The sequence below is a fragment of the Pseudopodoces humilis genome, chromosome 19 (genome assembly GCF_049639895.1).
Source record: "Pseudopodoces humilis isolate 2021_Gansu_Grassland_sample_001 chromosome 19, ASM4963989v1, whole genome shotgun sequence".
NCBI lineage: Eukaryota > Metazoa > Chordata > Aves > Passeriformes > Paridae > Pseudopodoces > Pseudopodoces humilis.
The window spans coordinates 6,432,828-6,460,418 of NC_142218.1; the positions used below are offsets into that span (position 1 = coordinate 6,432,828).

At 46.3% G+C, this 27,591-nt stretch overlaps 1 protein-coding gene across 2 annotated transcripts; it reads right to left on the reverse strand.

The window, feature by feature from the left end:
• Positions 1-649: 649 nt before the first annotated feature.
• On the reverse strand, positions 650-26,850 carry SLC13A3 (solute carrier family 13 member 3). Of its 2 annotated transcripts, none has more exons than XM_005524691.3 (13): positions 26,709-26,850; positions 17,284-17,549; positions 16,790-16,953; positions 12,243-12,309; positions 11,336-11,521; positions 10,328-10,453; positions 7,975-8,070; positions 6,147-6,251; positions 5,139-5,236; positions 3,803-3,915; positions 3,344-3,505; positions 2,865-3,002; positions 650-2,282 (listed from the first exon to the last, which is right to left on the reverse strand). In XM_005524691.3, exons 1-13 carry the CDS (start codon positions 26,817-26,819, stop codon positions 2,097-2,099), a joined length of 1,818 nt encoding a protein of 605 aa, XP_005524748.1. In that variant the 5' UTR covers positions 26,820-26,850; the 3' UTR covers positions 650-2,096. The 2 variants fall into 2 exon arrangements, with proteins under 2 accessions (XP_005524748.1, XP_087920776.1); XM_088064650.1 differs by having other exon boundaries at positions 26,773-26,816.
• Positions 26,851-27,591: the final 741 nt, after the last annotated feature.

Genomic DNA, 27,591 nt, shown 5'->3' on the forward strand with positions numbered 1-27,591 from the left:
AAACCATCCAGGATTCAATCACCGAGGATGCACCAAGTCAGAGCTGAGAGCAAGAACAAACCTGCGTCCCCAACATCTGCAGGGGAGCTGGACTGGATGTTACCCTTTGGAACTGGATGATCCCAAAACTCTTGCTGCCTGTCCTCCAGGCTGCAGGGACAGAGGCAGCTCTGCCCCAGTGGCTGATGAGGATGCAGAAGCAGCAGTAGCTCAGAGCAGTGGGACCGTGGGGCTCCTTCCTGCGGGCACAGCCTGTTCCCTGTTCCCTGTTCCCTGGCCCAGGACAGCAATCCCGTGCTGCTCAGGGACAGCTGGCTGAGAAAGCAAACTGCAGGGAGCAATTTTCCCTTCCCATTCAGCCCATCTTTGCTAAGGCATGATGAGGAGCACCCAAGCAGAACGGCAGTGCCCAAACCCAGCACAGCCAAGCAGAGCAGGGATTTGGGGTAAGCTCCAAGGCTCTTTAGCAGAGCAGCCCTGAGATGCTGGGCCAAGGGGTTTTCCCATTGCTCCTCTGCTTAACAGGACTGCACTGCCCTTCTGCTCCTCCTGGGGAGCCACTGCCCAAATCAGGGACGAAGCTGGAGCAGGGGAACGCTCAGGCTTTGCTTTTCTCCCCTCAAACTACAGAGCAAACAGGACCATGTGATGTGCTAACCAACGTGCTTTATTTTAAGTTTTCCACAGTCATTAAGGATTTTGTTTGAACATTAAGGATTTTTTTTTTTTTAGACTTGATTGGTCAAAGTTCCACATTTAATTGGTTTTGGCAATTTGGGTTCAACCCCCTCGAGTTCCCACCTGCCGCATCGCCCCAAGGCTACTCCCATAGGGTAACCCCTGCAGCAGCAGCAGCTGTGGCTGGTGAACATCTCCCTGCCAGCCCTCCCACCTGGCCCTGGGGGTTAGCAGCAGCATAGGAGCAGGGGGATGCACTGGATCCCTACCCTGGGCCAGTTCATCTTCTCAGCTCCCCAATTTACATTGTCAGAGAAACTGGTCCCAGCACAGGGATCCAGTCACTCACCTTCCGGAAAACAAGAATGAGATCTCTATCATTCAATCATCTATTTAAATGACTGATGATTTCAGTTTAATATTTTATATTCTTACAGAAAATAAAATAAAAATTATCTGATAAAATGGTGATTAAAATCACAGTCAATTTGCAATGCTTTCATTGAAAGTACCCAAGCAATCTGATTAAAAAAGACGTTAAGAATCAAAGCCTATTTTTAAGAAATGTCAATAATATTCCAATGCAACTTGTCCACTGACCTGTGACTCAGCAGGTCATTTGTGAGTGAGTCAATCTCACAAACCTAAGACTGGCCACAGTTACCAACGGTGAAACACCACCGATGTCCAAAGTTAAGTCAGAAATTAATTTGGTTCCAAACCCCCATCCGTGTACTCAGAACCAGGCAGCAATCGCTGTCCCAGGTTTTCAAAACACTGAACATGTTTGGAAACAAACTGTGGCCTTCCAGTTTCCAAAGCATGGAGCAATGCACTGAGTCCTACCAACACATCTCCCGAGTCATCCCTTCACACACAAACCTGAGGAAATATCTTCATCCTCCAAGAGAGAATTACTCATGAGACGGCAATGAGACCCCAGCCTTACACCCTGCCAGAAGCACCCGGCCATGCCGCCTTCTCCCCAGCCAGGTTCTGATACGCTCACTCACATTGGCTTGCACATAAATAATCCAGTTGCCTCCACCCTGTTGCCAGGGCTGCTTTCCAAAACGAGGTAGGGTATCAGAAGCTAGAGCAGCAAGGCTCGTAAGCTCTCGTGGAGGGACAGGCATCTACCCAAAGATGCTCCATGCTTACAGGTTGTCCAGTTAACAACCACCTGTGACAGAAGGACTCTGGGAGAGTCGGATTTGTACCTGCAAAAGGTGGGGAAAGATCTCCAGAGAAAATAACAAATGGATGTTGTGACACTGACCAGAATTTCTAAAAATAAAATTAAACCAGAAGGTCCCACACAGTGTGAGCGGCCACATGGCTTTTCCTCCTGTGCAAACTCTGACGATTCCAGTGCCCCAGTCCTAAGTGAGTGAGTCCTTCCCCGGGGGTGGCTTTGTTCATATTTTATTTAGTGCACTTAAAGTGACATTTTCTACAGCTGTCACAAGTGAGGTGGCATTTTCTGCATGGATGTTGGCCCATGCAGGGAAGGTCCCCAGCTGGAAGATGCTCTTGGCCCATGTGTTCATAGCCAAGCTAAGAAGCAGAACTCCCATAAGATTCATGAGCAACCCAGTTCTTGCCTACAAAAGAAATACAAAGACAGCTGTTGAGTTTAGACTGGACATCTACAGCATGTGAAGCACGAAGCTATTTGAATGCAAACATTATAAAAATGGAAGGCTTAATTGCTGTTAATATTAGCAACATTTTAAGCAGGCTTAAAGCCACAAAGGCCATTCTGCAGCTGCTTACCAAGCTTTGATCCATCAAAAACATTAACATCTGTTTAGCCTCAGGAATGTGAGCAGGAACTGCAACTAAGCCTAATTTTACTCATAAGCTTTATTTCACTGAGCTGGGGAAGTTTTCCTGCATCCAGAAACCTATGAAAGTTGAGCTGCTGATTCTAGAGGAACAGGACAAGAGGCTGGGAGATGCTGTCCACATTCAAGTCCACTTTTATCACCATTTGGAGCCACAGTGGCTCCAAATTTCAACTTCATACAAGCTCCTTCCATCCTGTTCCTTCAAACACTATTGAGAACTGTATCAGACTTCTGTCTTCTCATTTTACTACATATTGTAGTACAAACAATACAGAAAATTCCCTTCTTTAAACACTCAGGTTGTTTTCATCATTTTATGCATCTAAAGGAACTTACCATATCCTTGACCATCAAATGTCCAGAGGAAAATGCAATTGAGTTGGGAGGTGTTGAGACTGGTAACATGAATGCATAGGAGCATCCTATAGTTCCTGGTATCATTAAATAGAGGGGATTTACTTTCAGACGAATGGCCTGGAAAACCAGAAGAGAAGAAATTGGACCTTGGAGATTTGAACTGCCAACAGATGAATCAAAGGGTGCAAATACCTAGTGCACTGGGCACAGCTCTATCCCACACTCTGTGATAAATAATCACATCTCTCACAACAAAGTCTGAAGGATTATTATCCTTCAGTGCCCACATTATGCTACAGGGCTTGTTGCTCCCAAGGTTTTCTAAGAGCCTGAAGCCCAGGAGCAGGAAGATTACCCAGTGCCCGTCCCAGCACAGACCCAACACAAACCTGCCCACCCACAGGGCAGGGCAAGGAGGGGGCAGAGGACAAGCTGGTCTTGCCATGGGATGACCTTACCAGCTCTGCCAAGACAGGCAGAAAGATGATAATAGTGGCAGTGTTGCTGGCAAACTCCGTGAACAAGGCGATGACAACCGTGATGAGGATGACAGCCACGGGAGGTGGCACACCCTCCAAGGGATGCAGACGGCCTCCTATCCACACAGACAAGCCAGACTCCTGCAGAAGGGGAGAGTAAAAACAGGAGTCATCCTCCTGCATCCCTGCAGGGGAACTGGTCCTCTCCTAGAACTTGTCCTCAGGGTGTCTCACAGCAAGCAGCTTGCAAGGAGTTGTAGCCTCATTAGTTATGTGCCGTGTCTTGTTGTCACTTGGAGTTGAGAAATATGTCCTTTGAGTGTGGTGACTCCATTGATACAAGATTTCCAAAGCCAAATGAGAATGCCAAGTGACACCCTGATAAAATCCAGCCCTGCTGGGCAGGATGATGCTACGTGGCACCTGCTGTGGCCTCACCTCGCAGCCCTTGGCCATGGCAAAGCCTCCTCCAAGCAGCAGGATGATGTTCCAGGGCACTGTCTCTTGGGCCTTCCTCCAAGTCAGCAAGGGCTGGGTCTCTGTGTTTGGTGCTGGACAAAGAGGAAAGGCCTGAGTCAAACACCCACCCGAGGAGGAGCGTCAGTCATCACCTGACTGAATGATAGCATGAGTCTGACAGCAGTGCTGAAGCTCACTGACCATGAGCTGCTGATCAAATACACACAAGGAGTGTCTTCATTTAGCCAACTAAAGGAACATTTAACTTAGTATCAGATGCAAAAAAATAAAAAGTAAAAAAAAATCCTAGCAATAAAGTTTTCTTTGAGGCTTTCTTGATTTAATATTTAATATTGGGTTAATTTTCTCACTGTAACAGACATAAACATTGTCTCCAACAGATGGGGGTCCACAGAAGGAGGAAATTTTCTGCCATTTGAATTCCAACAATTTATTAAATTTCCATTTGTCATTCAACAGCCAGTGAGTTTTACAGCAGAGAGCTCATCTCCCTTAAAAGCCATTTCTTAATACGTGATAAAGTGAGCTCTGTTGTATGAAAGGATGCACTAAAGGGACTGAAATTTTCTGTTGAAAAAGGGCACATATTTTATCCACAGGAGGCCTGATTAAACATCTTCCTGTGTATGTACAACACAACAAATGTGCATGACTCAGAGCAGATGCTATTTTGTTCCCACAGACCCCAGGCAATGCTCCATCATCCACAAAGGGCCTTCATCAGCTACTTCTCCACATTCAGATCATCTCTTATTCCAAACAGTTTATGAATTAAAATCTGTATTTCATTGCTGCTTAACAGGTCTGACCCAAGACTTCAAAACCTGCTGGAGAGCTTGAGCTTTAGGAGTTCAAATTCTAAATTATTCTAGAAACCGAGAAAGACCACCTATATCTGAGAATGGACAACTAGCCCAGCTCTGCCCTCTCAGAGGCCCATGCTCCCCTTGAAGGACAGGAGCTGTTGGGAAGTTAGACACCAAACCTCTGTTCCAACATCAGGTCTGCTATGGTAAATGAACACCCATTTCAGGTCACTTCATCCCACCATGGCATCAACCCTGACAGCTACACCAGCAGCTGAATCATTCCTGCCATTAGCAGCAGGGCAGTGACTGCTGAGCCTCTGCTGATAAAAACCTCTCTAGGATGAAATGGCACCTTGGAGCTGCCCCACACAGGCGGTGCCACTGCTGCAGCTCCCAGCAGGGACAGCATTGCTTCTGGCCCCATGCCTGCCCTGCCAGGACACAGGCAAGCACAGAGTCCCTGCCTGGAGGGGTCTCCTACTCACCTTTCAAGTCAAACCACCACCTGAAGGAAGGTTTTTGTGAAGGGAAGAAGAACAGTATAATCACAATGGTGATTCCTGTAACCGCATCTGAGATAAACCTGTCCAAAAGCAGCAGAAACACTTGTAAGAAGCACAAGGCTGTAGAATTACAATGTTTATGAGAACAGGGATTTACCAAAGAAGATTACAAGTTTCCATCAGGTTTGAACAATGCTCGTTTTTCACAGTTCTTTTATTTTTTAATTCCCTGTTGAGCTACATTTCTACCATGGGCTGTGAACCCCCCAGAAAAGCTGCCCTACAAAAATAAAAACCAAGATCTAATCCCCCCCATGCTGATGTTCTGGTTTTCTGATCGCAGAGTTATAAAGACAAGTTTCCTCAGCCTGTTGCAGGGAGGAAGAGAGACAGAGCCCAAACCATCTTATTTATATGAGCTCTTTGCAAAATGCTCAAACTCTCAGGTGAAGGGAAGGCTCCATCCAGAAAAAAAGCTTAAGCATGTGTTAGATTTAATAAGTTATTAATTGATGAGGGACAGGTCTATAACCACTTTGTTATATTAAGGAAATATTTACCAAACTAAAATTTTATTTGAAAAAACCCACAAAACTATGAAGGTCTCTTCTTTTAAAAAATAACAACACCCTCTCTGATAGGAGATAGGATAGGATAGCCCCTGGAATCAACTCCTGCCATCTCTCTTCAGTCTTCAGACCCCAGTGAAATCAGTGGATTGCCTAAAGAACTCAGTATTTCATTCTAAATATATAAACAGCCTCGGATGGCCTCAAACAGACACACCACAACTTCCCACTAGCTTTATGAATCTCCTCTAGGAGAGAGAAAAAGCAAAGTTGGCTCTGCTACTTGATGCTCATTTAATTTATTCCAGGAAACCTGAGTAATGGTGTTAAGCAACACAATCAGAAACTCAGGAATGTCAATGAGTTGACATTTGGAAATGTTACTGCAAAATGGCAGAGAAGAATGAAAATAAAGTCTTACCCTGGTGCAAACAAGCTTGCCCAACCTGGAATGAATTTGGGATCCCTGGAGAACAGCATGATTGCAAACATGCAGAAGAAGAAGAAAATTGCCTGTTCTGCAAACCTGAAATGAAAAGAAATGAGGTTAAAATGCTGATGTGCTAAAGGGGTGGATCCAGGCTAGGACAAGCATCCAGCTCCCACTGCAGCATATTGGCTGAGAAGTGAGGCTGATTTTCTAAAAACAGCTACAGTGAAACATTGGAACAGATTGTAAATCTATTTGCAAATACTGGTGTTTGCCAGCAATACTCTCTTATTGGAAGACATTAAGGAGAGGCAGGATGGAGATCAGCAATGTCACAACAGCTGGATGAAAAGTTGACCCTCTGGGTGTGGCACAGAGGAAAGGCCAAGCAGCTCCTCATGGTCATTCCTCTGACCATGTCCCTCCAGGACACCAGCCAGGGATGGTGGCACTGCAGCTCAAACAATACAAAAGGATGATTGAGATTCAAATCATACATGAGACAGCAGGAACAAATTCCTCCAAGGTCAAAATCTAAAGACTGTCCCTTAGACACATGACAAACAGCAGGGTAAAAGGCAGTATCATTCACTAAGTATCTAGTGGGGTTAAGGTTTAACCAAAGCTTAAGATGATGCCTCAAAATTCTATTTAAAATCTCTCTGAGCACAAGCAAGGGCATATAAGCCCTTGGGAAGAGGCTGCTTGAACTGATTTTTAGTTATGGGGCTGCTAATCAAATTGGTAGAGCTCAGCTTAATGGACTTTCCCACTCCTAGATCTCAAAGTGGGACTTTGATTCTTTCAGAGACATTTTGCAGGCTGCTTGATAATGTACTGAATGGAATAAATAAACCAATTTCTTTCATTTACAGCACAGGCACAGAGAGCTGTCTTTGAAGAACCACTCCATGTTCCACACAACAGAAATAATTACAATGTCAATAGCACGACACAAACATCGCTGGGTATCCACAGCACTGCCCTGAGCATGAAAATACTATTTTACAGATGGGGAAGCACAGACCATTTAAGGATAAACCCTACAGTTTCAACAATCTTCAGTAGTTTTGGTTGCCCAGAATATAAGTGGATGGTTGGACATAGGAAGGGTTGGATTTCTGGAGATACTCAGCTTTTCCTGCTTCCTCCTGTTTTTGGCATTTCTCAGAAGTCTAAAACTCATGTTTCTTTCTGCTGGCACCTTACTCCAAAATATAATCCCCATCACTGCAGTTTGTACCAGCTTTTACTTTCCTTGCTTGACTAGCATAGTTGAAGGAATTATTCAGAAGAAATAATGTGTTCCATGGCATGGATCTGACTTCTTTCTGCATATTTTCTCTAAGCTTTAAGATTTCTTAAAGTATATCCACAATCCATATGATTCATAACCACAATATGATTCACCAGCCTTCTCAGCAAATGCCTCCTGCTTTGCAGGACAGGTAGGCACAAACCTTTGAAATCCAGCCTGTGTTGGTTAGCACCTAGCACACACAGAACTGGGTTTGTTCCTGGACTAGAAAAATCATGAAGAGTAATTAAACAACCCAGCATGAATTCCCTCTATAACAGGAATGTTGCTCTTCAGAAGATTTGAGTGCAAGCTGTTATTTGCAATTATTCATGCTAGCAATGGTGAGAAGGCTGGAGCGTGCAAAAAGCAAACTTCAGCAGGTTACAAACAGACTGAGTAGGAATATAGGTATGCTTTTCTTTAAAAAGCTCCATTCCCCACAGTCCTCCACTCTTAAAACAGGATATTTCCAAACCCACTTAATGTCTTTCTCATTTTTATCCCAACTTGACAACTCACTTTGTTGGACCCAGTTTCTGATAGTCTTCCTTTATCACCTCCTTGGCTCGGGCTTCTGCATCCACTCTTATATTTGACTTTTTTGTTTTCCAGCCCCTGCCAAGAAACACAATTACATTTTTACATGCATTTTTTACGTTCCTCTGACCTTACTGACACATAGGAAATAATGCATTTTCTACACAGCACATGCAGGACTCGGTGTCCTTCTCCAGCTCTTCAAGGTTCAAAGAGCTGCACATCTCTGGCAGCTCAGTTTGTATTACCTTCAGATTATGAAGACTAACAACAAAAATTTCTGCTGAGATAAAGGTAATAAGGCTTTATTTTATATAATAAGGCTTTATTTTATATATCCCTTGCCTCTGCATTCATACAAAGGAGACCCTGCAGAGGTGAGGAAGTTTCCTCTCATTTATATTCTGAGCTCTTTCCTCCAGCAAGGGCCGTGATTGCCAAATTAAAGTCCCAACATTGCAGGATTTCCTTGTCTTCCTTCCAAGCAAGTTACCTACTTGGGCAGAACGACTAGGAATAGGGTGACACAGAAAATGAATCTGTCCCTTCATTTTTCAAGTCACTTGTAATTTCCTGGGTGATCCCAGGATGCTGCTGAGGATTAACAAAAATGCGAGGAATTTCTAAGTGGCCAGGAATGTTAATGTGCTCTTGGCTAAGCCTCTTAGCCTGGCTGCACTGACTGCACACAGTTTGCTCCTTTGTAGCATGTGCATACAAATGATATATTCATATCTTGCACTTCATTCCCATCACATCCCATGACACTGAACCTGGTTTCTAACACTGTCTGTGATCTTAATTAAACCTACAGCCCCAAATTTCTGTATCAGATACATTTGTCCATCCCTGTGGTCCCTGCCCTTCCTTAATTCATTTATTGTTTCAAAATGATATGGATGGATGTTCTATATAGATGAATGGTTGATCATTCAGAAGCTCCTGCACTTCAAGTTCCTGGCCCTCTAATTTCTTGGTTTTCGGGAGGTGTTATTAACAGCAGCCTCAACCAGCTCATACCTCGGCCTTTTAATGCCTTTTGGATCCAGGCAAAGCCGAAGTGCCCTGTGCCCTGCTGCAGACACCAAGGAGCTGCCTGCAGAGAAAGTGCAGCCACTGTCCCCAAGCAGTGACAGCCCAAGCATCCCAACAGGCTCCTGGGGAGCCTTGGCTGCACTTGAGAAGCTTTGCAAGACACGAGAGTTTCTCCTCCTCACCACGGGGGAATTGTGGTATCCGCGCTGGCCCAGCAGGCCCAGAGCGGCCGGGCCTTGCGCGGGGCCCGAGCCAAAGCAAACACAGAGCCCCACGTTCCGCTGCCTTCGGCCTCTCCCCTCACCTGAGGGGTTGGGGCCACCATGGAGCACGGAACAGGCTCCACACGAGCCCTGGCACACGGTGTGAGCAGCACAGCTCTCAGCAGCGGGAGCCGGCCAAGCAGCACGCAGAGCCTCCGCTCTCCTCCTCAACCCGCAAGTTAAGGACAAGCCTTCAGCATTAAAACTTTCCCATTGATCTTTTTTTTCCCCTATGCCTGAGACAGTGTAAATATTTGGACACCTGTTCTCTTTTTTTCCCCCTCTCCCTGCATTTGCATTTTAAAGTCAAAACAACAATTAAAGACTTTTCTAAATATTACAAATTCTGCATAGTCCCTGGAGGAAGCAAGACTCTGGCTTTGTTACTATCACTTGTGAGAGCGTGGAGGGGGAAGAAGGTCTCCACATGAGCAGCAGAGCAGTGCTGCAATCGCTTTAGGCTGTGCACACTAAGGGGTTGCATGTGTCCAGCAAAGATTTACCGGAAAAACATGTTATTCTCAGTTACAGATTAACACGTTGTTGTAAAATTAAGCCCTGTTGTGAAGTAATCTGTTCCAAACCCAGGTTTTTGCCCTGAGAAGAAATCCTGTCTCTTTTATGGGGAGCTAAGATTTTATCATGGTCTTCAAAGCTAGATCCTGCTTTTCCTTCTGTCATTAAAAATCTGCCATTTACCCTCCACAGGCCAAAGCAGGCAGTAAAACAGCATCTTGGCTGAGAAGCCTTTAAAAATTATACATTTAACTGAATGAATACATACTCTGCACACATATTTCAGTTGGATAAAGTACATGTAACTATGAGATATCTTTAAAACCTTCCTATTATTATCAACTTTTTAAAAATAGATGACTTGCTGGATGGACCTGCTAGAGTTAGTTGTAAATTCCCCCACTTTCCAGGAGATGATCCTGGGTGATATCAGTAGATTTAGGATGAGAAGCATGATGAACACATATTTAATAATGCTAATATAACCAGACTACATATATGTGTAGTGAATATCAACATACCTCAGGTTAATTCCTCCATACAGGATGGAGATCCATAGCCATCCCATGAGAAGAAAAATCAGCATTAAAGGAAATGCAAACATAAACCAAGAACCAAAGTTCACCACATCACATTCTGGAAAATAACTAAGCAAATGGGAAAAATCAAGTTAATGCAAGATGGGAAAGCAACCCTTCCATCCATGGGTAAACAAGCATCTGAAACCAGCAGTGAAATATCCCACAAACCTGCCCATGTGCATTTAAAAACTAGCCCTGTGCATGCCTTGGGAGTTATCTGCACATATGGAAAAGTGAGGAGCATTGTGCTGGGACAACTCCCAGGACACCCAGCCACCCCCATCTCACCCAGCCCAGCTGTGCAAGCCTGTAAGGAAAGATCTGGAATTCTCCCTCCAGATGGCCAAATACAAAGACACTCCTGAAAACCCAGGATTAATTCCTGCTACAGAAATTGTTGGAGAGTCTGGGCATGAACCTCGCAGGATGCTGCAGTGCCCAAGACAGGCCGTATGTACTTCTTGTAGAGTTCAGCAAAAGTAGGAAATACCTGTAGGCACCTGGGCTGGCACAAATTTCTGCTCCTATGCACATAGGAGGAATCCTTTATGACTAAGAAAACAGGCCAGAAGTAGTGGGTTCATTATTTTTCTTTCTCTCATACAGCAGTAGCTATAATTGCTCACAAAGCACTACGCAGTCTGCTTCATCAAAACAGTTACCAGGTTAATTGTAGGTGTGGAGTCAGGTCCCATTAAATTCAATGGGATTAAAAGCATCAGTGAGGTGAAGCACACATGCTCCAGTTTGGCTGACAGCCTGCCTGGCTACGCTGGAAACCTGCTTATTAAGCCTAAGTGCACACCCTGCTTCCATTTCCCAAAACTTTCTGGAAGGGCATGAATTTTCCAAACCAGCACTCAGCACAGAAAGGAGTTTCCTACAGGGATGAAGAATGTGTCTCTGTCTTGCAGGATTTACAGGGATCCCCAGGACATCCTCCCATACCTCTTCAGCTGTCCCAGAAGGATGAGGTTTGGTGCAGTTCCTGTCAGTGTTGCTGTACCTCCAATGCTGGCTGCATATGGGATTGAGATGAGGAAACCTTTCCATATGTTTGTTTTGTATTCCTCCTCCTTCTTTAAGTCTGAGAGAACATCACTGGAAAGCTCCTTCTCCTCCGCCAGATCTTTGCTTTAAAATAGTCCAAAAGAGAATCCGGTGAAAGCCCTGGTTTAAACACAGTGCAACCACTTCAGAGCCTTGACAGAAGGTGAATTCCCAGTTTTTAAAAATCCAAGCTACCAGTGTGCCAAAGGACACCTTATCAGCTCAGTGCTGCAGAGGGGTCTGCTTGGCAAAGTGCCACACAGGACTGTCAGCCTTGCAGGGGACAGAGCACCTTCAGACCCATCCATAGGAGCTGGGGGTGCCTGTGCCTTGCCCAGCCCCTCAGCAGATTTTAACACTGAGCATAAAGTCCACAGGACTGCCAAAAGGAAAAAGAACCCAAATTTAATAGATTTGAGGAAAGAGACATCTGTTCCTGAAAAGACGCTTCCTCTCCATCCTTGTTATGAAAGTAGGACCATCGCCCATGTGTAAATCTTGGGGGGTTTAACATCATTGGCTTCACACATTTAATGTTCCTGAGAAAACCAAGGCACAAATCCCCAGCAGGAAACACTTCTGGCTATGATTTCAGTGTGACTGAAAAAAACCTCTGTAATGATTTGGACATGCAGAGGGATGGTGGACACACAGAGGAAGGTTTTTATCATCAGGCTGCTAGTGACCGGGATATTCAGTATAATCAAAACATTGCAATGATTGAATTTCAAATTCCTAACACTTGGTCTAGCTCAGGGAATAATTCTCTCTCAACTCTCTAATACAAACTTTATAGTTAACTTACTCCTCAGTACTTGCCAGAAACTGCATCTCAGTTGGTACAGTGTAAAGTTTATTCTGTTGTAAAGATGCTGAAAAAGAAAGATGAGGACTTTAAAACAGTTCAAAGCATCTAGAAAATTCTCCTTGAACCAGACAGAGGGACAGAGGAAACGACTACCATTTTAGAGGAAGGGCTGTGCAAATGAAAGGTGAGCTCACACCAAGGGGATGGGGTCAGGAGCACCTGGCGGGGATGAAGGAGCCACCTCCTCCTGCCACTGCTCCAGCCCCACCACAGCACCCAGCTTCTCCTCCAACACCCAGGCACTTGGCAGCTTTTGCCACAGGTTGGCCTTTGGGATCTTCTAACACAGCCAGGACTTCCAGGGCATCCCTTATCAAGTCATGTGTTTGGGGTGGGTTTTCTTTGGTGGTGGGGGGATTAACCAGAAGTGACTCTTAGGAAGAAACCCTGTTGGGCCTTGTTGCGTCTGTAAGAAAGGGTCCCCTGTCACTGAGCTTCATTCCCATGGGGTGAGAATTTTACACCCTGCATACATCTAGTGCAGTCACCATAAGACTGTAATTCCTTCTTTAAAGACAAGAGTGAGATACATTTGGGGATTAGGTTTTGTACCAGGCCTTCCTGACAGCAAGGACTGTTCCAAGCCCATCATCATCCTCTCCACAAATGACAGACCCTGCAGGCTGAGCAGCCAGTCCCAGTCAGCTGGGAGCTGCCCACCACTTGACCACACCAAACTCAGAAATCAGAAAATGGAAATGCAATACAATCACTCTCTGTTACCAGACCTGGCATTAAGGCTTGTGGCATTTGTGGTCATGGCTTGACCTCCTGAGGTTGGGAGATGTGCTACCAAACCCCATTTCCCATGTTCCTCATGGGACTGGAGCACTTGTGACTTTTATCCACCTTCAGCCCAGGTGGCCCTTCCCCACCCTTGCTGGCTCTGCTGCCTTTCCTTGTCCTCTCTGCGTGGTTTTGGGTCCAGAGGTTTGTGTGCCTGCACTTCCCTGTGCTCTGCAGACAGCTACATATAGAGTGCAATTCCTGGTGCTGCCACCCAAGCAACCCCCAAATTTCCTTGCACCCCTTCTTAGCCCAAAACCCATTCCCCTTCCACCCAACATGACCTAGAGATCTGAAGCATGGAGAGATGCCAGTGGTCAAAGTCTCTGGACTCACTCACGTGTGCACCAAAGACACCGCGCTCTTTGCAGCTCAGTGAACCGAGGACTTTTGCGATGCCATGTTTTACACATCGCTAATTTACTGAATTGGAGTTAATTGGCTTGGACACACACATGCTGAGCTTTCATCCCAGCCTTGCCATGATGAAGAGATGTAATTAGAAGGATGAACATTAACCCATGGTTGACTGTTGATCTTTCAACGGATTTAGCCCAAAGGCTCTTACGCTTCTGTCCCACTGAAGCCCAGTCCTGGATCTGCAAAAACATTTCATTCTACCTCAACAGTTTTAAATTTTTTTCCCCTGATAAGCTTAGACTACCAGCCCATCTGGGCAGGACCATCTGTGAGTTATCTTTCAAGGAAGGATTGCAAAGGTAACCATGCAAAGGAAAGCCAGGCATACTGCAGAGCTTTTCCTATGAAACTTGTAAAAAAGGAATTGAAAACTGTTCTTATGTTATGTTCTGACATAAGTCAGAAAAGGCCAAAGATAACAGAGTTTGGACCCAGCTGTACACACCTCATAGAGCAGTATGAGAATTCTGTGGCCATTTCACCAAAATATCTCATATACCTTAGAGGCAGAAATGCTTTTCCTAGATAATTTTTGCTTTAATGACATTTTTACTCTTTCTAAAAATTTGAGAAGACCTGAAAAGGACTATTTCCACCCACTGAAGGATGTAGGCAGCAGTGCTGTGGACACACCCTGCCAGTACTGCCTAGGACTGGGCAGTCAAACCAGGCAGCAGTGTCCAAAAATGCACATTTCCCACCTACCCCTTTAGAGACATAATTTCCAGGTCTGTGACTCAGTTACACCTCAAGCACTGAATGCAGTTTATCTTGACTTTGCAGAATATTCTCTATGAAGGAAAAAAAGAATGGAAATATTTTCTTGTGATTTTTACCTGGAGATATTTAAGGTGCTAAGAGGAATGAAATATTGCCAGTGGTGGGTTAGTGGGCAGAAGCAGGAGAGAGGTCAGGCTCAGTGGTACAGCAGTTTCCAGCTTGTCACACAGCTATTGCTGGAGATGTCAGACAGAATTGCAGGGCCCACCTCCAAAAGGAAAGTTCTAGAAGCTGAAAAATGTCTGTTGCTGTTAAATTTATAACTCTGCTTTGATCCACCAGAAGCAGCTGAGACTTCAGCTGCACAACCTCACTACCTGTACTCCTGCATCAGATGCCAAGCATGTGGAAATGAACGAATTATTACACCCAGTTTTAGCTGTCAGTGACACAAGAATGTAAATATTTGCTGATCTAGAACGTGCTGCCCACACGGCTGAGCATGGACATGAGTGATCGAAAGCTTGAGATTCATCAGGAAAAAAGTGTCACCAAATGATCAGAGATCACTTAAATTCAGGCACCGTGTGTGTAAGCAGAGTCCTACACAAAAGTGATTTTGTACACTTGTTGAGACTTATTGCTGTACGTCAAATGCTTTGCAATGTCACATATACTTTATTATAGTTTGACTCGTTATTTTTAACCACCCAAATATTTTTTAGCCTCATGGACTCTACCACAGTGTTATGAAGCCAAGTCAATTGGCAAACAGATTTTTTCACATGCCATTGTACAAGTTTTCTTCCACATACAGCTCTCTTCACAAATGAATCTGTCTTTTTTGGAGGACAGATCACAATTCAGACAGAATATAAACATTTAATAAACTATGAAATGAGTATACCTTTTTTTCATCTGCACATCTCCACTCCTAAGTGTAACATTAGATTAATCACTTTTGACCCACTTCAGGTTTAGTGCTTCCTTCAAGGAACTCTGCTTTGCTCATCCATTCAGAAAGATTACAGAGAAGGATGAGTCTACCTTGGGACACTAAAGTTCAAATAAAAAGTCTACATGAAAATACGCATTCTGATGTACAAAATGTACATTTTACAGGTGATTCCTCCTTCACTTGTACCATAAATAACTTTTAAAAGCCTTTATCTCAAAAAAACCCCCAAGAAACAAAAAACATCATCACACCATCACATGATATTTGCAAAGCATCACTTTATTCATTCTTCTACCTGCATGCCCCTCCCTTGCCTTTTCTGGTTTCTCTTAGCACTGCAGGTGTTGTGAATCAAGGATGTTAATTCTCTGCTTAGCCTAACAGTGTCTAGGACAATGGGGGGAATCCTCCTTTAATGTGTTCCCAAATTCTACTCTATTTACAGCCACAACTACACGTCAGAGTCTGGGGACAAAAAGGTTAAAAGCAGACAGACAAAACACAGCACAGGAAATTATAGCAAGGAAATCAGTGGGATTGATTTTAATAGATGTGAACAGTCAAAAATTCATAAAGCAAACATGATAAAGCAGCCTGGAGTGCAAATATCTCATGATTGCTAAACATCAATGATGAATGACTAATTATATCTTTATTAGAGTGTGCACATGTTTGAGCCTTCTTCTGGGGACTCCTTTACCTGCCTTAGGACCCAGCAGGAACAAAGAAGCCATTGCTTTTAAATCACACAGGCAGATGAATTGCTAATTAGTGCAAGAAAAAGCAGAAGAAGAAGAAGCTGTGACTACTGCTCCAGCAATCAGCAATAGCTGCAAAAGCGATGTCAGGATGTCATTTCTGGTTTGCTGTTTCTCATCACCGTCTGCCAGAACCCCAAAGTTCTGGCATTGTGAGGAGAGGGCTGAAGGAAGGCCTTACCTGGCCACATTCCCCTGAGCTATCCTCAACCTGCTCAGGAACAACACCAAACAGCAGCATTGAGATGGAAAAAAACCCACAAAGCCCTTTATAGATAGATATTTAACCTGCCAGCCTTTCCATGAGTCCTTGCTTTCTCCTCCAGCTCCGGTTTCATGGGTGAACAAACAGGAAAACAAGGAGAACACACATGTCCCAAGCACACGACAGCTCTGTGTGCCACAGCCAGGGACCCACCTGCCGTCCCTGCCCCATCACACAGCACTCATCACCTGCCCTACCCACAGCCCTCCCTGGCTCCAGTATCCCCACAGCATCCCTACAATCCCACCACCACCGTGCCACAGAGCTGGACTTTAACCTGTGCCAGCAGCAGGTTTATGGAGCAGGTTGGCTGGGCATCTCCGCTTTTTGGTTTTCCAGGCCACTCATAAGCATTGCATCCTGCGTGACATGAGGAAGGGGCAGGATAAAAGGGAGCTTTCTGCCAGTATTCTTCCACCATGGGAATAAAGTGTGCAGTAAAGTGGGACCAGCCCTGAAATCGAGCTGCAAGCTAAGGAACATGGTATTTGTGCCAGTGAAGTCAATAAATGTGGGCAGATTTGAGAGCAGCAGGGCAGACCTCAGCTGGCTTATACTACTGCCCTGTCTCAATTACCTTGGTTTTCTTCATTTTCCCTGTTCATATCCTTAGATGTGTCTTTCTCCCCAAAGAGGCTTTTTAAAATTGCATTTGCTATTGGAAGCATCATAGCAGTGGAGGCAGTATTACTTAACCACATGGACAGGAAAGACGTCGTCAACATCATCCCTAAGATTAGTCTGGAAGAGAGAAAAAAAGGAAAAGCTGAATTTCTTCAGTTTGGCAAGTTCTTTAACACATTAGGAGGAAAAGCTCATGCGCAGAGATAACAAAACCAATATCAAAAAGGATTTCCATGACCCTCCTGAAACTGGTTGGAGCACAAGGATGGGGCTGAACCAAACGATTCTCCCTGTGCTCCCCTGGCCCAGGGGCAAACAGCTGAACAAACACAGCAAGCTGGAGAAAAGGGGGTGTGGACAGCCCCACTGTAGGAGCAGCACAGCAGAGCCTCTTCCCAAGCACCTGCAGCTCACATCCCCACGGAGAACCCCTGCTCCCATAGTCACCTGGCTGGCTGGACTCCCACCAACATGAGGACCCGGAGAGCAATCCTGCGGTGTAAATTCCACTCCTCAATGGCCGAGGCCATGATTAAACCACTGAGGAAGAGGAAATTGGTGTCTAAGAAGTATTGTGGGCAAACTTTGTTAGATGGGAGGATCCCCAGGAAGGGAAAGAGGACGATGGGCAGCAGAGCTGTCACAGCCAAGGGCAGCGCCTCCGTGCACCAGTACAGGGCCATCAGCAGGATCACATAGAGACATCTTCCTTCCTGCAGAAGGAGGAGAGGAAAAGTGAGATGTGGCATTACATCTTGTCACTTGGAGACACTTAGAGAAGCAAAATGCTTCAGTTACTCCCTTAAGGATACAGTACTTTTCCCAAATAATTTCCATCGAGTACATCTTCCCCCCTACTTTGTGTAAGGGGTTCAGGATGGATCTGAGACCATGGAAGAACCAAAATCCTCCTTGATTGCCTGGTCTTCTCACATTCTGCAGACTGGCAGGTATCAACCAAGGAACCTTTGGAGATCAGGAACTGTCCCACAATGTTGAATTAGGGCTGGCATTGCTGCTAACACGCTCAGGTGTCTGACCCATTTAATGTTTGTGCTTTCCCTCCAACTTCCACAGACCACGCTCTGCACAGCTATGCAAAAACAGCCTTGGGAGATGTATGTTCCACTCATTTACAATAGGCAGCACACAGAAAGGTTTCTTCTCTTGGACCAGAGTCCCAAGAGACTTGTGAGAACCCATTCCATGCCAACTCATTGCAGCCCCTACGGAAATCAGTAAATCAAGCACCCTGGTGTCACACCGCTTCCTGCGGGCAGGCATCGCCCAGCATCACCCCAGCCTTGGCCAAGGCTGGCACAGACCCAGCACCCCCACGCCGCAGCGTGAATTCATCCATCCACCCAGGAGGCACAAACTAGACCAAAGCCATTTGTCACGACAGCCACGGCCAAAATAATGAGCAATGGAAGGAAGTCAGGAGAGCGGCCCCAAGCCCAGGATGGGAGAGCCCAGAGCGGAGCTGGGCTCGGTCACAGCAGGGCTGAACAGGGATATTGTCAGCAAGCACAGGCAGGGTGCCCATAGCACTATAAATAACTGCTGAGAATCACTTGGAAGCCACAGAACTATTTATTTTATCACTTTTCCAGCTTGTTGAGCAGGTTGAATTGCTACTCAAAGGCACCTCTGTCCCTCTGCTGGGACTTTCCTCCCCTGGACCGAGTCTGGGCTTCTGAGAGGGAGATGATGGCTCTGCTCCCTGCCAAAGCTGGGAGCAGCGTGGGCTGGGGGACTGTGGGGAGCTCCATTTTGGGGGTAATGTGGTCCCAGCCACATCATTTGAAGGTTCAGCCAGGCACCAGAGCAGGTACAGCACAGCCACCATCTGCCTGTTCACCTGCGAGCAATCTGCTGCAGGCCTGGGCTGAGTGAGGTCAGAGCCAACATGGATTTATTTCTCACTACATCTGCATGTGAGGGTTTGAAAGGTGGACAAAATGATAGAATTTCTGATTTGCTTTTAGCACCCAGGCTTTGCATTCACAAAGGGTCCTGCTAGCAAGGCTCCAGCACTTCAGAGTACGTGGAAACATGAACACAGCAGAACTGAGTGTAACTGATGTATTTTTTCATACATTAATTGTAGCAGTGTCAATGCCTCATATGAAGTGCCCAAGATCTGGATTTAAAGATCACTTTCAGATCTAATTTTAGATGCCAATAAAATTACATATGAGAGTGTGTGAAGCAAAACCCTCCAGCTCAGCTCAGCCCTGGCACCTGGCAGCTCTCATGGGCTCGCTGTGCTCCACTTCCCCCAAACCAGCAGGACCAGAGCAGCAAACCTGGCAGTGCTAAACTTTACAAAAATAAAGAATCACGTTTTAAAGTGTTTGCCACTAGATTAGTTATTTAATTCCTGTGCCAACTGATAATTCCTCTTTACTATTGTTCTTTTTATATACCATATAATAGCTTTCCTCTCTTTTCCATTTGATTTCCAGAGGCCATATGGATAATTTTTTTCTCCCACTGGGTAAATAGTCTTCATTTCACTGCAAGGAAAGCTGCACCAAAATCAACTTCAAAATAAAGACACTTTGGCTCTTACAGAAGTAGAGCAACTGAAAATATTTAACAATTATACAAGAGCATATCAGTGAAGGCTTTAATTGACTTAATAAAATTAGAAAAATAGATGATGTACAATTTAGAAAACTAATTATAAGTAATGGATATTTATTCTCCAGTGTATGGAAAATGTTCTGGAAAACACTGCAATGAGACAAAGCATCAATCTAATAACTCCTCTTCACTGCAAGATCAAAAGCCAAGGGGCAAAACCAAAACAGGGCAGAAAGAACTGCTGTGTGAAAGGCTTCCCTGAATTTTTGAAACCTATATGGATCAACAGGAAACCATTTGAAGAAAGCCGTAGTGCTGTTTATTCAGTTTATTCTACCCTAAAAGAGGACAAATTGCAGCTATATTGAAAAGGTTTTTGAGACAGGACTACCACTGAACAAGAAAGGAACAAGACCAATCCACAATAACTTCAATTTCAACCAAGCATTTCCCAAAATGAAAAAAAAACATCAATAAAATTGAACTAAACTCTATATGAAATTGAAAGCTTTTTGATCTCAAGATATTTTGCAAATGTTAATGAATCGATGTCCCCAGTGTTTGGTATGTTTGGTTAGTACACAAACAATAAATGCTAACAAATGTCAGGAGAATGGTCCTTTAGGGATTTGGCCAAGGGTTCCCCTGGACAGGCTGAGCTGAACTCACTGCTCTGTGTGGCACCATCACCTCCACGTGATCTTTATCCTTCCATCCCTTGGCTTCATCCTTGTCAAGACTCCTTCCACTTCTTGTATCCCCCTGCAGCTTTGTATTCATATTTTTCACCAGAATTCTATCAAAGGTCATGGTGGCACATATGAACTTTAAAATGGATCTTGTGATCAGGTTAATTTTATAGCCATTTAATGATTTCCAGGAAAGCACTTGTGGCTCTGGAGTGCAGCAGCTCTTCTTCCTGTTGCTCAATAGCCTCAGGATCGACCTCTGCCCCTCCAGACACAGATCCTGTCTTTGCTGCACTCAAAGCACTGGGGATTTTCCACCCTGAGGGACCTGCTGAGCTGTGGCAGAGGAAGCCAAGCCACGAGGCTGTCTCCTGTGGGCAGGAGACCTGGCGGTCTCCAGGAAGGGCAGATGAGGTGCTCCAGGGAAAGGAGGCTCTGGCAGGGAATGTGGGTCAGGTAAGGCGAGCTGGCTCACCCAGGTGGAGCCCTGGGACAGGCACAGCCACCAGTCCCCACTGTCAGCCTGAAAAGGACACCAGGATCTTTGGCTGAACCTTGTTCCCGATCAGACCCAGTGCCCAGAGCTTCCCCATCAGGCAGACTCTGCTCTCCAAGCAGCCCTGCCTTGGCACTGCTGAACTTGGGGTTTTCTCCATCAACCCCAGAATGCTGCATGGCCATCACAGCCCCATCAGCCCACACAGGCTCCCCACCACCCTATAACCGGGTAAAAGAGAGGCAGACAGGGCTCCTCCAGGACCTTGATACCAATACCAAGAGAGATTTTTGCTGAATTGAAGCTTTTCAAGCCCTTTTATCCCTCTGCTATCACAAAGAAACATCCTAGCTGTGATACACAGAACTACTTGGAGCAGAAAAGAAGCACTGAGTGTTCTCATGTCACAGCTGTAACTGTGCTGCCAGCCTCACTGTGCTCACTGCCTGTTCTCCAGCAGGATGGATATGTGAATCTGATTTCTACTAACCCTGCTCCTGCAAGCATTATGTAATCTGGACACAACCCAAGCCCTGTTTACCAGCCTCCCTGCCAGTGGAGTCATTTTGCTCCTGCTGGCTGTTTGCAGAGTGGCTAGAAAGGGACCAGTAACAAAGGGCCACAAAGCTGCAAGAGCTTCAGGGAACCTATTTTCCTCTGCTAAAATGACATAAAGCTTATTGAACACTTTTATTTAAACTTCTTGAAGGATTTTGTAGTTGGCAATAAATAAATTATAAATAAATAAATAAATGAATCTCTGTTTTAAAGTGAGAGCTGAAGCTCAGATAAAGTGGGTAAATTGAGTGTGTGGCAAAAAGTCACCAACTCAACAAATAGCAGCCTGGTAGACTCTTCACTGCTTCTGTCAACTTTCACACATGTCATACACACAAATATCACAATTAACCACCTTGGCAGTGGGTAACCAGCCCTTTAGGTGTGTTGAGCTAATTACATATTATGATCATATTATGATTGAATTTATTTTTTTTTAATACTTCCCAAGGGAGGCTACAGATCAGCCTGGCATGTGGTCAGCATCCCTGGTGATCTCCATCTGTACTGAGGCTTGTAGCAATACACCCAGTTTATTGGCACACAACAAACTCTTCAGGCAGTTCTTGCAAAATTATTGTATGGAAGTTGTCTGAATATATAGATTTAAGGTAGCCAGGGTTAGATGTATGAGATTTTAATTTTCCATTTAGTTACTGACACAGTAAAAATATTTATTATCAGTCAATTTCTTAGGCTGCAGGATTGCACTAACAGAACTTTGCTCAGTGTTGTACAAAAATGCTTCACTGAATGTGGCTTTTTCTGCACTGTCCATCTGGCAACAGATTACAACATTTGTGTTCATCATCTTCAAAACCCTGCCCAGGGATTTCTTCCTCAATTCTTCCACACCTCTTTTCATAGAACCAGAAAAACAAGTAGTTTGGAAAAGACCTTTACCATCATTGAGTCAACCATTGCAGACACAGGCAGGAATCAGGCAGACATATTTTATATGCAGTCATGTTTTCCAATTAATATTGACTCCTGTCAATAAAGATTTCCCTTTCCCCCAGCCCAAGTATTGCTGCTTTCACGTCCTCCCAGTGTCAGCTTGCTCTTTGTCAGGCTTTCCCTCTCTCTGGACTGAAGTTCACAGAGGATGTGGCAAAATGTAGCCACTGCACTTTTAGTTATCCCCCTTTCCCCACTGAAGTTCTTGCTCTCATCTTTTAACTGACCATTGCTTTCAGTTTTGTGAAACTGGCCTTCCCAAATCAACAGCACAAACACTGCAGAGATGGACTTTGTATATGAAATGTAAAATCAGGCTGCAATCACTTGTTTCTCCTGCCAAGACTGCTCTCTAGACTGTTCCCTGCCTGTCCATGCTCCTGCTATGCTCTCCAGCCAGATCCAGCCCTCTCCAGCATGCAGGACAACCCACTCCCATCCCCTTTGTCTACATTTGCATCACGCCTCTGCCCACAAGGGCGCCCTTCATGCTCTTTGCTTTCCAGTGCAAGCAATGTAATTTTTCTTCTGGAAGATCTTAAAGTCTCCTTGTTCTAACCAGGAGGACCCATAACATCCAAGTTAATTTTAAATTGCTCTATGGCCACCGAGGAAGTCAAGTCTGTTTTGTGAAGGCACTGGGCCCCATTTGCCTGCTCAGAGCTCCTTTTAGCAGATTTGGCTGCCTCAGCTGTTACCAAGCCAAGAGGCTGTAGACATTGAGTTCATTAGAAGCTGTTGGAACAAGCTCTTTGCACAGCTCATTAAAAGTGCCCCCATGCTCCTTCCAGCAGAACAGTTCCTCCAGCCCCTCCTGCCCTGCCCCAGCTCTCTGCAATCATTCACAGTCCTCTGAGCAGGGGGGTCTCAGGCACTTCCACTCACGGGACAAATATTCAGCCATTTCAGCAGCAACCAGAGCATGAGGTGACACACAGACCCTTGTGCACAGAACTGCCTCCTGGGAAGTGGCTCCACACAGAGCATTTCCTTCTGCTGCCTGACGTGATGGACTCAAGCCACTGTTCCAGACACAGCTTGGGGAGCACACCCTGAGGTCTCAGCAAACACACCCACAAAGCAGAAATTTCTCTGTTTAAGAGAAAGGAGGTTGTAGACAAAACCATTTACACAAACCTCCCTCTCCACAGCCACAACCTACAGAAGCCATCAGTTAAAAACAAGGGCAGCTATCAGCAGCAGTGCCAGCCCTGTCACCATCCCTCTGTGAAGGGACTCACATAGGGATCTGGAGAAAAAACCACTGCAGAGTGGCAGCTGGCAAGAGCTCTAATCACAGCTTGAAGAGATGTGGATGCTGGAGTCCATCACCAGTGAGCAAGAGCAGACTTGATGAATGATTTTTCTCTTTTGTGTCTCCAGGGAGATGTCACTAAGGTGTAGGTTTCACTGGAAAACCCACTGCACCCACATCATAGGGTATCACTCAGAAAGGACACACTAATCCACATCCTGTTGTGGTCTATCAGCTTTAAGTCATGATTCCTTGGTCTCCACATCCAAGTGAAATGCTGCCCTTGAAACTAAAGTTGAGGTGACTGTTTATGGCAGAAATCCCTTAGGAGATGAAAATTGCTGAGCATCCCGGCAGGGAGAACATAAATGCTGACATGATGTGAGAACAGATTTTTAACATCGGCAGAGCAGCAAATTACTGCAGAGGTGCCTGTGAGACACATTTCTCACAAGGGAAGGCTCATCCTGAGACCAGCAGAGGTTGAGCCTCACCACAGCTCATCTCCTACCAGTTTCTGTTGCACCCTGCCAGGCAGCACTCTGACCATCCCAGCAGGAGCACAGGGTTCTCCAGCTTGTCCAACACCCCTGTGTTTCAGATGTGCAAGCACTCAGCAGCATCACGGTTGTTACAGTGGCTGCACATCACACAGGAGCTCCTCCTGCCCTGGCCTGCTGTCCCTGGATGCCCAGCCTGGGACAGGCTCCCAGTAGCTCCAGCAGCAGCCCAGTCAGTTGAGTTCTTGCTGAACACCTGCAGCAGCTCCTGGCTGCCCAGGAGAGCGCGAGGCTGGGCTGGAGCCCTGGGTCAGGACAGAGCGCCTGACTGGGGCGGTGCAGCCCAGGGCATGCTTTGCCATCACGCGCCAGGACGACTTCCACACTCTGCCACCCCTGATCCCCTGCCTGCTGACCCCTCACCTGTTCCTCCCCCTTGGTGTTTTCACACTGTGGTTAAAGGCATAACCTGCTCCTTCCCCTCCCACAGCCCCTAAGCAGCTCGGGCTGCGGACAGGGGCTCAGGCAAGCTCCAGACGTCAGAACTTAATCCCCTGTTGATGCAACAGCAAGTTTCTTTTCTTGTTGAACAAGTGAGAGAGTTTAGTGTTGAAACCCTGGATGAATCATTGACCCCTGAACATGAACAGATACAATTGCATATGGGAGTTAACAGCTACAGGTTCCCTCCAGTGCCAAAACCTGGGAGAATTTGGGGAAGCTGCAGTTGGACTTGCTTGAAATGTTGCATTGGTTCACTCATGTGAGCATCCAGGTTTTGACAGGCACCACTACAGGTACCAGCCATGTCACTGCTACCACCTCTGATACTTTAAAGCCCATGGAGAACGAAGAACAGACCCCCAAGGCGAGCAGCCAGCTCTGCCAGGGTCTCCTTCCACTACCACAGCTGTATCCCTGCTTTGCCACCTGCTCAGCTGCAAACATTTCTACTTTCCAAACATCATATTTTCTTTGATAAAACAGCATTGATCAGACCACCCTGTTCATGAGGTCCTCCATGGACTGCACCCTGGAGTGGGCTACCAGCTCACTGGAGGAGCCGACTGGGTGTGAGCAGCACCTTTACACTACAGAGACATTTTGAGTTCTCTCCACATACAGAAATCCCTTTCCTGAACATCCAAGTCCTTGTACACCCTGCATGGCACTACACACTTCTACCAGCACACAGAGCACTAGACCAAAGCCCTTCCCACAGCGCTGGGTTCATCTGTGATTTGCTCTCACAAAATCCCTGTATCACAATCCTAACCCCTGCACAGACCAGACATGAGCTTGCACTTAGCATACAGTGAATCTCCTCACTCTCTAATCCTATCCCACAATTTTACCAAGTGCCCAAGTCAAACAGCATGATACTAAATACACTTGAAGTCATTTGTTCAGCGATTGAAAATGAATGTAGAAATGTGACTATTCACTTATGAATCCGCAAGGCAATTTAGTACCTGTTGTGCAATGTGTTTTCTGCTCCGTGAGGCAGACAGTCCTATTCATAACTCAGCCAATAATATAAAACAGAGAAAAAAAGTGACATTAAATCCAAAGAATTTTCTCTTTTAATATATGGTGTCATTAAATAAAGCAATGGTCAATCTGTAATGTTTTTTACTTTAACAGGTGCATTTTGTATCTCAAACAAGAAGGTTTCACCTGACAAGCACTGAACAGGCAGAACTAATTGCCAACTTTGTGTCCTTACAGCACCTAAACTATTCTATATTCACTACATACTGATCATTACTTATTTTCTGATGTAAAAAAAAGTCATTCTCAAATGGATATGAGTCAGAACAGGAGGGTGAAATCCTGCTTGCACTGAAGTCAACAGTGCAAAACTCCACAGTATCTTCACTGCCCCGTGGACTTCCACCCGAGGCTCAGAGGTTCCTGGTGCACAAAATCTGTGTATGTAGGACAGCCAAAAAAATCCTCCAGCCCCCAAAGTCTTGCCACAGATTGCTTTATGTGTAGTTCATCACATGCTAAAGCACAAGCCTTGAGACCAGTTTCCACATTTACAAAACAGCGCTTATCTTACTCGCAAAGCCTTTTCAGCCACAGCCCCAAAGGTCCCCCTGAGAGTCACCCACGGCGGTGCGGGCGGCCCTGGGGTCTCCCCGGCATTCGCAGCCCTGCAGCACAAGCAGCAGGACAGCTCTGCAGGTCCCAGTCCCACTGCCGGGACCAGGGCTAAGGGGATGGGCCAGCGATGCCAGGCAGACTCAGCACTGGGCACTTCTACCCCAGCTCTGCAAGCCCTGCCCTGGGTGATGCTGGTCTTGCCTCAGTTTCCCCAGATGCCATTTGGGCACTAGTGATAAGAACTACAGGGCACTTGGGTGCCAGTAAAAGGCACTAATTATTGCCACTGCGCTTGAGCTGATGCTGAACCATACGATCCTCCCACCTCCCAATGTCTATATAAGAATCTTAAACACAATTCACGTTATCTATCCCTTCTTCCCTACGAACCCGACGTGGCGGCGGGATGCCCCCTCCATTCGCACTTTAAGTTGTGGCAAAGGGGTGAGGAGCTGTACAGCCCTCACTCTGCTGTCCCCTCCCTGCCCGGCAGGCAGCAGGGTGACCCTGTCCAGAGCCACATCCTGCGGGTGCTGAGCGGCACGGAGCGCCCCGGCTGTGTCCCCGCAGCTCCCGGGGTACAACGCCGCTCCACGCACTCGTGTCCCGAGGCAGCTCCCCAGTTTGTTCTCCTGCCCCGCGGCCCCAGCCGGTGCCCCGCAGTCTGTCGCTGCCCGTGGCCCAGCCCGCAGCGCCCACCCGGCTGCCGTGCGCGGTACCTTGGGGGGCAGGCTGAGCAGGATGGGCACCAGCGCCAGCGGAGCGCACAGCAGCACCACGAACCTCCGCACGCTCCACGCCTTCTTCACCAGCGCCCCCAGCGCCGCCATCCCGCGCCCATCGCCGCATCCACCGCCGCGCACCCGCTTTATCCCCCGGGAACGGCCCTCCCGGTGGGCGGGACCCCCCCGAGCCCCCCGCCCTGAGCCCCGCTATACCGCCTCCCGTCCCCTATACCCGCCCTTTATACGGCCCCGAGATCCCCCTCCTTTCCCCCATCTCACCGTTTCCCAGCCTTTTTTCCTTTTTCTTTTTTTTTTTTCTTTATTAAAAATAAGCAAACACAACCAAACAAAAGGTCAGTGGTGCGGAGCGGGATAGAGCCATGGGAAACAGCGGAAAAGCAAGAGGCAAAGTCTTGGCTCGCACAAGTGTGAGCCCCAGCAAGCGAGCGACGAGCATATGACTGTACCCTGGGTGTCCTGTCAGGATGGACCTTAAGGATGCTTCATGAGTCAAAAAGAAAGCACTAAAGCTTCCCAGTTTGAACTCTGAGGGTGGATTTTCTTGACAACTCTGCTCTGAATCGGTGTCATCAAAAAGAAAATGGGAATATGTGGGGCAGGACAGGATCCCCTCTCCTGACCGCCGTGAATCTCAGCAAGTGCTGCGGAGGCTGCCGGTCTCCTCTGAGAGCACTGAAAGGCAAACACCGCAGGAAACCGAGCTGCTGCACTATCAAGTTGAGCAAGAGATCAAAGCCAAGGGAGCTGCTTTTTGCACCGCTTGGATTCTTGCAATTGAAGCCTAAACAAAGCTGAGTGGTGCGGAGAAAAAATGGGAAGGCAAAGTAACACTCTTAGTAGTTCACGAGCATCCTCT

Excerpts from the sequence above, each read along its gene's own strand:
- SLC13A3 (XM_005524691.3), bottom strand. The coding sequence starts at position 26,819 with ATGGCGGCGCTGGGGGCGCTGGTGAAGAAGGCGTGGAGCGTGCGGAGG. Across the intron at positions 5,237-6,146 it reads GCAAGCTTGTTTGCACCAGG|GTTTATCTCAGATGCGGTTA; the intron begins GTAAGACTTTAT and ends GCTTTTGGACAG. Across the intron at positions 3,916-5,138 it reads GTGGTGGTTTGACTTGAAAG|CACCAAACACAGAGACCCAG; the intron begins GTGAGTAGGAGA and ends CTCTTTGTCCAG.